The following is a 13319-nucleotide window of genomic DNA, read 5'->3' as shown; positions in this document are numbered from 1 at the left end:
CTACCCTATACATACACCAGTGCCACAGCCCTGTGGCTGGAGGCACTGTGCCATCCCTGGCAACCACAGGGCTTCAGTTCCCACCTGCCGCCACAGGGGCTTTATTCATCTCTAGCGATCGAGGAGCCCCCTTCCCTCCTTTCCAGTTCAGCTCTGCATTTTGTATTTTCAAAATCTTATGTTTCATCAAGTGTGTTTTCAGGCTTGAAGCAGGGGAGACTTCCCTGTGAGCTTAATCAGTTTAACCAGAAATTTCACTGATTTTTGTCTTTTCTTACATTTCAAATATATTTTGAGCACACTGGATCATATTTGGGGGGTTATTTGGTCAGTTTCTCTGGTCATGATGGCAGCCCATGTGAAGGGGTGGGTGGCCCGGGGCTGAGAATGACACGTGATGGGGGAATCTCTGAGTGGAGGAAAACGAGTCTGAGAAGGAGCTCTGTGGAGGACAGAGGAAGATGCGTTCCTCAGACCACACATGTCAGAGTAGGGGAGGATAGCCAAGGGCTGGCAGAGGGCTGAGAGCTGGGACTGGGGCTGAAACCAGGCTCAGGTACTCACGGACAAGCACTCCATACCCGCATACCCTTCTACCCTGATGTCTCCCTTGACTGCACATGTGTAAGGACCAGCTTTTCCAGGTCTAAAGGTGAGAAGAAATGCCCTGCACAGCCCCAGGGATGATCACATGTCCCATGAGAGAGAAAAAGCTAAAAATGTGAATATAAGAGGGCTGTGCAGAAGAAGCGAGGGAGACAACTGGGTTCCCACAGCCTGAAGAGCCAGAAATGTCACTTCCATGTATCCATCCATGTTCCATGCAGCCATCCACCATCCCACCCACAAAGCTACACAGAGGCAATCCTAGCTTTGGAGGGAGGGTGCCTCATCAGTCTCTGAATAAGGTCCAAGTAGGGATCCAATCCCAAGGAGAAGTAACCAAACAAAAAAGAAGAGTTCTGTCTTAAAAGTCCAGAGCCCCAAGTTCTCCTCTTGGCTCTGTAGCTTGACCATTCTGGACCTCAGAGATCTCCTCACCTACAAAACAGAGACAGTTTACCAGAAGGTGGGTGGGGACTTTCCAGATCTGACATTCCATGCCTGGCCCTTTAGCCACTGATGTCATAATATGGAGCTCACTTGTGATTAGGCCATAGTTTCCCCCAGCTCTGCTGTTCTATTGGTCATGGGAACAAGATGGACTCACCCTGGATCCCTACTAGTACTCCTCTACCTTGGGCAGCTCTTGTCATGGCTTAGGATTGTGGGTGATCCGAGTTTAGGTATGGCTGGAGACCTGAAGAAGCACGGGACCAGACACGGGTTCTGGGTGGGAACAGGCCCCCCCAGGACCACATAATCCCCTTCCTGCAGATATTTACTACAATGAAACTGAGGCAAAGCTGTTCCTGCAGTTTTATGACCAAACAGCCAGTAATGTGTTGAAGCAGTTCATAGAGGCCACTTGGAACTATGTCACCAACATCACCAAGCCAAATCAACAGGCAATGGTATGGTTCCGCCTTCCTGCCCCTTACTCTTTCCTCCCTTTGCCCTTCTCAGAGGTTATTGGGAATTGGGACCCACACCTGCTGACCCCTGTCTAGAGCTAGAGGAGAGAGGGAAGCCCCAAGGCACATGTTAAAGTGGGTTGCAAGCGCCAGACCTCGTAAATCACCTCAAATTTGTTTCATGTAAGAGTTTCTCGGTTCGTCCCCCTTTTTAAATCCTTCCTCCTTTCTTCTAGGGACTCAGGCTTTTCTCACTCACTCTCCTAGCAAATCTTCATGATTTTGGACCCTTAAAATGGGATTTGGGAGTGGGAAGGGGGGTCATGGCCCCAGGAGTTCAATGTGGGGCACCTACCGCCTTTCCCAATCTGCCACAACCAGTACGGTGACCCTCTTTCCAGCTGCAGAAGGAGCTGGAGAGGTCCCAGTTCATGAAATACTTTGGCACCCGAGCCCACCTGTTTAAGATCGCCCAGTTCCAGGACCCGGCTGTGAAGCGCATGCTGAGTAAGCTGCAGGACATAGGCAAAGCGGCCTTGCCCGAGGACGAGCTTTGGGAGGTGACGGACAGAGTTCCAGGGCTCCAGGCGCACCCTCCCTAGCCCAGGGAAGGGTGGGTCACACCTGGTGGGGAGCCAGTGTCTGGGACAGGAGGTGGATTTGCAGAGGGAAGCAGAACTTCCTCTAGGGGAGGAGGGTGGGTGTTTCAGCCAGATCCACCCCTTCTGGTTTGTGGTGCTAGTGCTAATGGCAGCCCAGGGGCATAGGCCTGCCCTGGGTGACACCTGTCCCCTCCAGTACAACAAGCTTCTGGCCTACATGGAGACAACGTACAGCCTGGCCGAGGTTTGCCTGGATGAGGGGCCCTGTATGCCCCTGGAGCCCGGTGAGTGCCAAATCCCTGCCCCTTCTCTGGACCTCCCAACCCCAACTGTGCTCTCTTGTTGGAGGAGGGCACCCAGGGTGGATAAGGGCAGAGGTGGGAGGGCGTGGGGGTCCCATGTAACTCCTTTTCTGGGCGCAGACCTCGAAGAGATCATGGCCACCTCCAGGGACCAGAAGGAGCTGCTGTGGGCCTGGGAGGGCTGGCGGGACTCTGTGGGTCGCCAGATCCGCCCCATCTTCTGGCGCTATGTGCAGCTCAGCAACAAAGTGGCACAGCTCAATGGTGAGCCATCCGGACACAACACGATCTTGGGACAGTGCCCAAGAAGGGGCAAAGCTAGGTCTTCAAAAGGAAGGCTCAGGACCTTGGAGGTGGGAACTACAGCCCTGTAGGTGGGCCCCACAAATACAAACAGAGCGGTTCCTGCGTGCTGGACAGAGGTTCTGAGGCTATGTAGGTGAAAAATAGACAGCTGCCTGTCCTGTGGGCTTGCAGTCCTGTAGGGAACTACCATAGGCAAGTATACACTCGTCTTTAACACCACGTATGGTGATGCTGCTGCAGAGGAAGGCGCTGCTGAGGGAGGAAATGAGGAAAGCCTCCAGCATTTACCCATGCCCAAAATATGGCCAACAGCCGGCCAAGCAGGAAGCAAAAAGCATGCTGGGCAGAAGCCCCACACTGGGCGGGAGGCACAGTTTGGGGAATCTGAAAGAAGTCCACATGGCCACAGGCTGTGGCTGAGGGAGTACCCAGGCTGAGTGACCCAGGACAGGACTTTGCAGGTGTGGTGAGGATGAGGAGGGACTAGAGAAGGCAGAGCCTTGCAGGCCTGGAAAGGAGCTCACACTGGGGTTTCGCTCCGTGCTTGTCCCTCTCTGATGATCCAACATGGACAGTGGCCTTGGGAGGTAAACTTCCCAAAGGAAGATCCGGAGGACCAGGGAGGTTGAACAGTTTCCCAAGGAGGCACCTGGGTCTCCTGCCTGAAAGACCAGGGCGAAAGGGTGGTGTGGTGAGTGCCTGGCAAGTCCCCTCCCCTGCCCTAGGGTACAAAGACATGGGAGATTTGTGGCGGGCTAAGTACGAGTCAGACACCCTGGAGGAGGACCTGGAGCAGTTGTACCGGGAGCTGCAGCCTCTGTACATCAACCTGCATGCGTATGTGCGCCGTGCCCTGCACCGCTACTACGGGCCTGAACTCATCAATCTGCGGGGGCCCATCCCTGCCCACCTGCTGGGTAAGGGTCCACTGGTGGCAGGGGTGGGTACTCAGTCAGCAGGCAGACCGTTCTCACTTCCTCTTAACACTTCCACTCTCCTTCCAGGGAACATGTGGGCTCAGTCCTGGAACAAGATCCTAGACCTGGTTCTGCCTTTTCCCAAGAAGCCCCCTGCGGACATCACTCAGATTATGAAAACCCAGGTCAGTGCTTAGCCCCTAGATGTCCTTATCCACAGGTCCCTGGGTGATCAGGGCAGTGCACACGTGCTCCCTCTTCCCCACAGCACTGGAAACCGGAGAAAATGTTCGAAGAGGCTGACAAATTCTTCGCCTCCTTGGGGCTCCTATCTGTCCCACCTAATTTCTGGAAAAAGTCAATGCTGGAGATGCCGACTGATGGGCGGGAGGTGGAGTGCGAAACCTCTTCCTGGGACTTCTACACTGGCGATGACTTCAGGTAACGATCATCTACATGGCCCGCGGCCACCACTGTACTTCCGTACCCCCATCCCTCCCCCAGCTGCCTGTCTTAGGCCGCATAGGCAAGGAGAAGGCCCAGGGAGAGCCCAGCCGGGGGAGGGGGGATGTGAGCCAGAAGCACAGCAGGGGAGATGGATGTGAGCTATGGTCCTGGTCGCTGATTGGATATGGGGCCCGGAGTGGGAAAGGATAGCAACCAGGGCCCTCTGATGCCCACCCTATCCATGCCAATTCCTTAAAGAAGTCTGGGGAGAAGTATCCCAGTCTTCCCAGGGCATCCTCATGCTCTTGATCCTTGCCCTTTAACTCTAGGGTAAAGAAATGTACTGAGGTGACCATAGAAGACCTGCTCTCCGTCTTCCACCAGATGGGTCATATCCAGTACTTTATGCAATACCAGAATCTCTCTGTAATCTTCCGTGAAGGTGCCAACCCTGCTTTTGAAGAGGCTGTGGGGTCCATGATCACCCTCTCAGCCTCTTCCCACAAGCACCTGTTCAGCACAGGCCTGCTCGGCGTCCAGCGCCAGGACTCAGGTGGTGGGGCCCAAAGGGACACTAGGAAGGAAGCCTGAGCTTGGGGCTACAGCTTGGAGGGGGTGAGGGCGGCCATCCAGGCAAGGGTAAAGGAAGGGAGAGCTCAGGAGCTACCTCCTGATTGCCCTGACTCCATCCCCAGAGGAGGAAATCAACTTCCTGATGAGCATCGCCCTGGAGAAGATCGCCTTCATACCTTTCAGCTACCTGGTGGATAGGTTTCGCTGGAAGGTCTTTGATGGCACCATCAAGAAGGACATCTACAACCAGGAGTGGTGGAACCTCAGGTGGGAAGGTGGCTGCCCTGGGGGCTCTGCTCCATCGCCACACCTGGTGTGGGCAGCGCTTGACCACCACTGCCAGAGAGCGGTGTGGGCCCCTCCTTTCAAAGCATAGTCGGGGTACAATGCTGGTGATCCTCAGTCCTACAGAAATCCCAGGGCAGTGTGGGATGTTCGCTGTCACCAGACAAAATCAGCCGTGCTGTAGTGCATAGACCCAGCACAGGCAATCCTGAGGCCTCGTTGTGAATCTGGCGCCAGCACTGAGCAGATCTCTTAACCTCTCCAGGCTTCAGTCTCATCTGTGAAAAAGGGATCTTGGTGGGCTCCCCCGCTCCCTGGTTCTCTAGAAAACTCCCATCATGACTGCTACTGGGATTCTCCAGAAACAGAACACTGACCACCAAGCAGGCCCCCTCACCTCCCTTCCTTCCTTCTTCCCACAGTGAGGCCAGGAAGATAGATGAACCGGGCCTGAGCACCTTTCCTCTGGGAAAGAGTGCCCACAGGACAGAGGCAGGCCCACTGCCCCCACACACAGGCCCAGCTGCCAGAGGCTTAGCACCCAGAAGCTGACAAAGCCCACCAGCAGTCAGGCAGGGCATTTGATTGGATATTAAATGCTGATGACCAGGGCTTCCCCATATGCACCAGGCGTCAGACTGACTAGCTTAAGGCTGCTGGACACAGCATGACATGAGGCCTGCAGCTCCTTTGCGGTCACTCTGTGTTGAGTTCATCCAAAATGGTCACCTCCCAGCAGCAGCGGCCGGCACTCACAGAGGCCACATGTCCAGTCCCGAGGCCACACCCCAGCCACGGCAGAGCTAGGCCCTCCTCCTCCTCCTCTTGTTCTCCCACCCCCAGCCTGTGATTTTAGGTGCAGGGCTCACTGGTGGAGTCAGCAGAGTCTTGACCCTGTTTCCTCCAAGAACATGACCCCTCCCCACCCTGGCCATCTGAGGCATCCACAGGGAACATTTTCCTTTCTCTACCGGCTGGTAGAGAACTTTTTCCTTTCTCTACCACCAACCAGCCAACAAACCCCAGGGTCAAGTGAGGGCTGCCAGCTCCCTGGACCTTGAGCAAGAAACCTCCAAAAGAACCTCCCAGTGATCTGCTAACCCCAGGGATGGTTCAGAGTTACCAGTGAACCAACAATACAATATATCTTCATAGACACTGTCTCATTCCAAAGACAGGTCATTTTATCCCCATTTTGCAGTCATTTTATAAGAAGGCTCAGTGACAATCAGTCCTACCATCTCCCACAGTAGCACAGCTCAGAGGGGCAAAAACAGCCTCAAGTAATCAGGCTGCCAGTGGTTAGTTCTGTGTCCTGAGGCTACTTCCTTGATCTCTAGATCTTGGTTTCTTCATCTGTAAAAGGGGCACAATAGTATTAATGCCATGTCACAGGGATGTTTCTCTGTTCTCTTCTTAACACTACGTACTAGAGGAAACTACCTGATTATCAGTCTATAATCTGTTCCTGGTCATTAGATGGATGCAAGCAGAGATTGGCCCCCCTTGATTCTTCTTGACGCCTCTCCAGAGACCAGGCCTGTGTGGAGAGAGTGCAGGGGTCCATGCGCACAGCTCAGAGCACAGAGAATGTGCTCAGTCAATGTTAACTGCTGTTATGGTTTCATTCTGATTCCCAATCCCAAGTGTTTTCAGTTATTTAATGAATGAAAATGTGTCAAGCGTTGTCTGCATGTCAAGTCCGATTTTGATATATACACACACAAGTGCTTTGAAAAAGCATATGCCTTGAGTTTCTTCAGGTCGCTCTACCAGGACCCTATTTTTCTCCTGCCAGGTTAACGCACCAAGGCCTGTGCCCACCTGTGCCTCGGACAGAGGATGACTTTGACCCAGGTGCCAAGTTCCATGTTTCTGCCAGTGTGCCCTACATGCGGTAAAGGTTTGGGCCCTGTCGGCAGAGGCAGCTCTGGGAGGTGGGGTTTGGGAGGCGTGAGGTGAGGCTGAGGATGTCCAGCAAGGCCCCGGGTCCAAATGCTACCCACTCCTCTGGCTAGCTCTTCCCATCAGATTACACTGCCTTCTTAGGTCCACGCCCTGCGGTCCTTTGAGCTTTTCCCTTAGATCCTTTGTAGAGAGCAGAGATGGTGGGAATATTCTGTTCTAAACCATCCCTGCTGCCCCAGAAGCAGACAGGAAAGGGGAACACAAGGGTTGGGGTGACCACTGGTTCACAAGGCTATGCAAGGAGGGCCCTCATATTCTAGGGCCAACTCAAGGCAGGGCCTTGCCCAGGGAGCCGCATCCAGATGGTGACCGCTGGCATGCAAACTGGCGCGGCCTAGCCTGAAATGGCATGGGGCTTCTCAGCCCTGACCTACTCCACAACCTGCCCTTGTGTTCCAGGTATTTCCTTAGCTTAGTGCTCCAGTTCCAGTTTCACGAGGCTCTGTGCAATGCCTCGGGCCACGTGGGTCCCCTGCACCAGTGTGACATCTATAACTCCAAGAAAGCTGGGAAGATCCTGGAGTAAGTGGCCTCCTCCCTCATCTGTCCTCAGCTGCTCTGTCTCCCTCCTAAGGAGCCCTGCTCAAGGCCCCTTTCCTCACCCGGCCACCCTGGGCTACCTGGGCAGAACTTCACTAAGCTTACATCCTACCGCTAGATCCCTTTGTGTCAGGCTGCAGTCTTTCCTACATGAATGACAGCACATTTTTTCTTGTTGACCATCTTATGGTCAGACACTGTTGGCCCCTTCTGCTAATACAGAGAGAGAGAGAGAGAGAGAGAATAAATCAAAGTGTCCCTCCTGCTCCGTAGCATTTTGTTTTGCTTTGCTTTGCTTTGCTTTGTTTTGCTTTGCTTTGCTTTGCTTTGCTTTGCTTTGCTTTGCTTTGCTTTGCTTTGCTTTGCTTTGCTTTGCTTTGCTTTGCTTTGCTTTGCTTTGTTTTGCTTTGCTTTTGAAGTAGACTTGGAGAGGCTGGGGGACCTGAATTGAAAGTACAAAGCACTTCTTATGACATACCAGGTGAATCCAGACCCCTGATCCAGGAAGATCTTGAATCTCGCAAGCTGACAACCTTAAACACCATTTTCTGGGTGGTGGGCAGATGAGAGGCTTCTGAGAAATGAAGATATTATGAATTTTGGGGAAGTTGAAGCAGCAGCAAAGTGGAATGTGGGCTGTGCAAGGGTGAGAGGGAAGACCAGGAGATTAGGGGAGGAGGGAAAAGCAGGTGTTACTCAACCTGGCTGGTTTAGCCTGCTGTGCAGGATGCTAATCACTGAGCAATGAGTGTTGTAAAGGAGATAGTTGATTCTTGAGGTGGCCAAGCATGAGAAGGGTTACCCAACTCTCATGTTCACCTCCTCAAGGATAGGGCACTGGGATACTCGTGAGCTCAGGCATGGAGTAGTTGGAGGTTGACTAAAGGTAGGTGAAGGGCTGGGGATGTAGCTTAGTGGTAGAGCACTTAACCTAGCAAGCATGAGGCCCTGAGTTCAATCCCTGGTATCACCACATACACACACACACACACACACACACACACACAAAATGATGACATGGGTTCATTCCAGAGGGTTTATTCAGGATTTCTCTGTCTCATAGCGGGGCAGGAAAAAATTTTTGGCTGGTCTTTTTCCTTCTGTGAAATGGAGTCTTGCTATGTAACCCTGGTCAGTCTCAAACTCCAGACTCAAGGGACCCTTCTCCTTCACCTTCCCAAGTAGGTGGGACCGCAGGGGCACATCACTGAGCCTGACATGCTTAAGGCATCTTAAACCTTGATCTTGGTACCTTTGACTCATCCTTCTAAATCCAAACACCCTGGCCAGGTGCTGGGAAGGGAGAGTCGAAGTGGACCCCATGTAATTACCCAAAGGCCCTCTACCTCTGCCAGCCAGCTGTGGTGGGTGGGTCTGGCTTTGTTTGTGGGCCTGTCATTACCACTTTAGAGTTGGGCATTCCAGGCAGTGCCCACTGACAGCTTTGTGGCCTCTGGCCTTCTGCGCTCTCTACACCAGGTGGAGGCTGGACTTGGGTCACATATCTTGTCCCACCAGCCTATAGCCTTCTTTCTGAACAGGTAGATTTTCAGTAACTGAAGCTTCCCTCTGCTAGTTTTTTCTTTGTACCCAAGATCCAGCATCTGATAAAATCCTCTAGAGTTAGTCGTGGAATTTTTTCTTTTTTCTTTTTTTGCTGTTTTTTTCCTTTTAATCTTGAAATTTTTTAACCTTAATTTTTCAGGGCTCTAGCTACACTCTTCTGCAACAGTGTCTTCCAAGAATCCACTAACCTTTAGCTTCCCCACCTCATTCCTTCCCAGTTGTTTATTAAGTGGTGTGTGTAAGACTTTGCAGGATACAAAGTCCTCCTTGGTTATTATGTGATTTAATCCTTACCATGGGGAAGTATTCATGCAGCCCATTTCCTGAAGCGGAAACTCAGTCTAAGGGAGACCTTAAATTGTATGCCAGAAGTTACGGAGTGCAGAATTAGTACTGCTGGTGTTTGAATCTGGGTCCCTGTTAGTCCAGACCCTAGAGATGCCCTCTGGGCCTTCAGATCTCACCTCTTTTTTGGTCATATCAGAGAATGACAGTTTGAGAAGGATCAACATTCCTGCCCACCACTGCTCTGCCAGGAGTCAGGGTGAGGAGGCTGGAGTCCTGGTTTTGGCATATCTTGTACCCCTACTGAGCAAGTGCAATAGGCCAAGCCAAGGGTCTACCACCGGCTGCCTAGCACCAGGGGTGCCCTGAGACAGCGGACATTTGTGCAGTGCTGCAGGTGATACACAGAACATCTTCCACACTCATGAGACCTTGAGTCCTCCTAAACCCTGTAAACCCAGAAAGGATTGGAGAGCTACCTCTGCCCGCTGACACTGAATACGTCCCAGGAAAGTGGCACAGACTTTGTGCCTATTTGAGTCCAGGAGAATAATGATCACAGCTGTCTAATACACATCAGGGACAGCAGTTAACATTTATTGCCTCTCAGCATTGTGGCAAACCTATAAGGTAGACACTGTTATTATTTCCATTTTATGAATATTGAAACCCAGGCTCAGACAACAGCTACTAAGTGACTGCGCTGAGCTTCAGACTCAGATGAGTACATTTCAGAGCTGGTGATTGTCTCCATTATGCTGAGCTCTGTGGGAAGATTTTGGCTGGCAAAGCCTGGAGGGATCTGAGGGGGTCCGAGCAGTACCTGTGGACGCCTCAGCTCACAGCCTTACAGTTACCCTCACTTCCTCCAGGAATGCCTTGAAGCTAGGCTCCAGCAGGCCCTGGCGAGAGGTCCTAAAGGAGCTGACTGGGCAGTCCAATATGTCTACAAAGGCCCTCATGAGCTACTTCAAGCCACTGCTGAGCTGGCTGGTGGCTGAGAACGTGCAGCAGGGCGAAATCCTAGGCTGGCCAGACTTCACCTGTTCCTTTGAAGGTTGGTTAATCTGATTCTGAGCCCAGCCTTAGCGTAAACCTAGGCCCTACTCTGCCCTGCTCTGAGCCATTCCCCTACCCTGACCCGGACATAACTCTCAGGCTGTCCACTGCCCTGCTTGAGCTGGCACAGCACTGCTGCTGGCTAACCTGTCTCTACCAGGCCGGAGTACAGCCATGCCCAGCCCTGGCTCAGTTGCTTCTCACACCACCCAGCTAGACTGCCAGGCTGGTGTCTGAGCAGAGGGTCAACATCTTGCCTCCTGATGAGGTCCCATGGGTATATCTCCCTACCGTGCACATATTTTCCTCCTATTCTTTCTCATCCTCCTCCCGGAGCAATTTCTTCACCTGTCACCTGAGGCTGAGAGAAAAGTCTAGGAACAGTCAGATCCCCTAAGGGCCTCTTGCTAGGCCCACCCGCACTATGAGCTCTTCCTGTCTTCCACAGAAAGAAGTACAAACACAGTGGCCCTACTGGGTGTACAGATGAAGCCTGACCAGGTTACATTTGGGCAGTGGATGCTGCTGGTTCTGAGCTTGGTCATGTTCCTGGTGGTCCTGGGACTGGCCTGCAGGTTGTACTTCCTAGAAAAACAGTCACTAGGCCAGGACAGCGTGGTACTCAGCACCCTACCCTCTACCTACTTCCTGGGTATGCCCGCGGAGCCCCAACAGGCTGCCCGAAGACAGTGGATCCTGCTGGGTCTCTGCTTGGTCCTGATGCTATGTGTGATCGGCCTAATCATTCGGATCTTCACACACCACCACAGGACGCCTCCGTGGATGACAGCTGAGTAGTACAGCGAGGACTAGCCACCAGTGAGACTGGTGAGGCTGAGGGACAGGAGAAGGGGGTTGAACCCAGGAGGGTGGGCGACAGGGAGGGGACAACAGTGATTGGGTGCGGCTGAGGCAGACCTGGCTACACGCGGTGTTTTGATTGTGTGTTTGCAAACTCATATGTGAGGCCATGAACACAGGCAACAGCTCTATGATTCTGTGTGTGCCCTTGGTTCCAGGCCACACCGCTTCCCCCCAGGGGTTCAGGAGCCAGGGTTTTAGTGTGTCCCTTTGAACTGGCCCTCACCCCACAACTGATTCTTCAAACAGCCTGCTTTGGTTTAGGAATCCAGCTATGGGGTTTGGAGGGTATGTGGGACTTGGCTGGGACTGCAGAACCCAAGAAGTCTCTGTTCTGGTTAGAAAGAGGGCCTTGCTTCAGTCCCCTTACAAAATGTCCTCAAGTAGAACTGGACATTCTTTTACGAGCTGATGATATCCAGTTCATAAGCACTGCGGGCCTCACATCTCCCCATTGACCTGGCCCACCTTGTGTTTGGTTGCATAATGTACTGTGGTCCCAGACAGCTCCTTGTTGGTCACCTGAGAGCCAAACAGTCTCACAAACTGCCCCGTGGTTCTCCCTAACCCAGCGCAGGCCCTCCCGAATGGAGACAGTGGGCAGCTGGGCATTAAGCCAGGCATGATTAATGATTGACTTCTTTAATATTTAAACAAAGCTCATCTCCAGCCACTCTGCTCCGGAGATGGCCTTGTTCAGCACACACACCTGCTGCCTGGCCGGTTGCCCTGGGGAGCAAGCACACGACAAACAGCACCTTTCCAGGCTCAACGGGGGTGAGGGGAGAGGAGAGGAGAGAGCTGCAGGAGGATACCTGAGATATTTGTGCTCTAGGAATAAGCCTGGGAAGGGGGGCAGGTCCCTTTCCCTACCTTTCCAACCCTTTCTCTCCAGTCTGTTGGCCGGGGAGAGATCACACCCAATATTTTCAGACTAAGTCTGGACTAAGGTTCCAGGGGTTCCTGGGAAGCCTGAGGGTCAATGTGTGTCAGAGCATAGGGGAAACTTGAGGGGAAGTACATTATAGCTAGAAATTGCAGTGAAGGGGCACCCAGATACTGCTGAGACCATAGGAAGATGGCCAAAAGGTGGACCAGCTCGCCCCCAGATTAAGGATCTGAGCAGCAAAGTCACGAGTTCAGGGGACAGAGGCACCAGGCTGAGATCTCTGTGGTTCTCATCTCTGCCTATATTTTTCTAGAAGTCTTCCTGTGTCATGGCTGAGCCAAGCACTTCCTACTCCTACTCCAGCCCCCAATTCTGCAGTACCTTTGTTTGATGTCTCTGTCACTGCTTGTACCCTTCTGTACTGTAAAATCCTTATTTGTTCCAATGATTAGCTATTAGAGACCCACCTCGGGAGTATGTCCCTGTGTGACATTTCTGGTCAGTACAGGCACTGGTGCACAATGGAGACCTGGAAAACATTTGAATGAGTAAAAGAATGAAAGAATGGCCCACTGCCCAGGGCTCTCCTCAGAGCTGAGCCCCACACACTGAGCCCCACTTTTCCTCCACAGCCTGCCTGACCCCCGCACACAGGGGCAACCAGGACACCTCTGCACTTCCCCAGGAGGCTGCACCAGCAGCCCTCTCATCTCCCAGCTACAGTGGCCAATGAGGCTCCCAACAGGCATTGTGATTCTACACAGTAAATGCACACCCAGCCCCGGACCCCCAGGCTTCACCAGACTCCAGCAAAAGCCTCGCTGAGCCTCCTTGGCCATCCTCCCTCCACTACCCCGTCAATTAAAGTTTATTTTGCCCAAATATTTCCTTCAATGTCTTTAAATTTCTTCCAAAATGTCTGTCTGTTTAGGAACTTGATTGCCCATCAATTAAATCTAGATATTCAAAATAGCAGCAGAGAGTCTGTGTCACTTACCCTTTCCCTCCGCTACGTGGCTCTGTCCTGGGGCCCCCATTACCCTCACCCGTTTTGCATGCTTGTCTCCCGGCCCAAATCTGACCATTGCACCCTCTGCAATATTTCAAGCCCGCCAAGATGCTCACTAAACAACTGATGCCGTTACCCTTCTCTCTAAGAAGCCTCTTTCTTTTCTTTTCTTTCTTTTTGTTTTTTTTGGTTTTTT

General features: G+C 52.5%; 1 protein-coding gene across 4 annotated transcripts; it reads left to right on the top strand.

The window, feature by feature from the left end:
- The first annotated feature begins 1149 nt into the window (after positions 1-1149).
- Positions 1150-12998, top strand: LOC102027180 (angiotensin-converting enzyme-like). 4 transcript variants are annotated; one of them, XM_013503170.1, is made up of 15 exons: positions 1150-1286; positions 1378-1514; positions 1916-2021; positions 2257-2400; positions 2539-2682; positions 3450-3641; positions 3729-3826; positions 3910-4082; positions 4418-4641; positions 4784-4928; positions 6745-6843; positions 7314-7436; positions 10178-10362; positions 10813-11192; positions 12747-12998. In XM_013503170.1, exons 1-14 carry the CDS (start codon positions 1190-1192, stop codon positions 11160-11162), a joined length of 2217 nt encoding a protein of 738 aa, XP_013358624.1. In that variant the 5' UTR covers positions 1150-1189; the 3' UTR covers positions 11163-11192; positions 12747-12998. The 4 variants fall into 4 exon arrangements, with proteins under 4 accessions (XP_013358624.1, XP_005402269.1, XP_013358625.1 ...); XM_005402212.1 differs by having other exon boundaries at positions 1916-2074; positions 2313-2400; XM_013503171.1 differs by having other exon boundaries at positions 1194-1286; positions 1419-1514.
- The last annotated feature ends 321 nt before the right edge of the window (positions 12999-13319 follow it).

The sequence above is a fragment of the Chinchilla lanigera genome, unplaced genomic scaffold (assembly GCF_000276665.1).
Source record: "Chinchilla lanigera isolate Chin_1 unplaced genomic scaffold, ChiLan1.0 scaffold00077, whole genome shotgun sequence".
Lineage (NCBI taxonomy): Eukaryota > Metazoa > Chordata > Mammalia > Rodentia > Chinchillidae > Chinchilla > Chinchilla lanigera.
This window is presented reverse-complemented; position numbering and strand designations above follow the sequence as displayed.

Coding starts and splice junctions, on each gene's coding strand:
- LOC102027180 (XM_013503170.1), top strand. CDS start 1,190: ATGGGAACAAGATGGACTCACCCTGGATCCCTACTAGTACTCCTCTAC. Junction 1,515..1,915: donor AGCCAAATCAACAGGCAATG/GTATGGTTCCGC, acceptor CCCTCTTTCCAG/CTGCAGAAGGAGCTGGAGAG. Junction 3,642..3,728: donor CATCCCTGCCCACCTGCTGG/GTAAGGGTCCAC, acceptor CTCTCCTTCCAG/GGAACATGTGGGCTCAGTCC.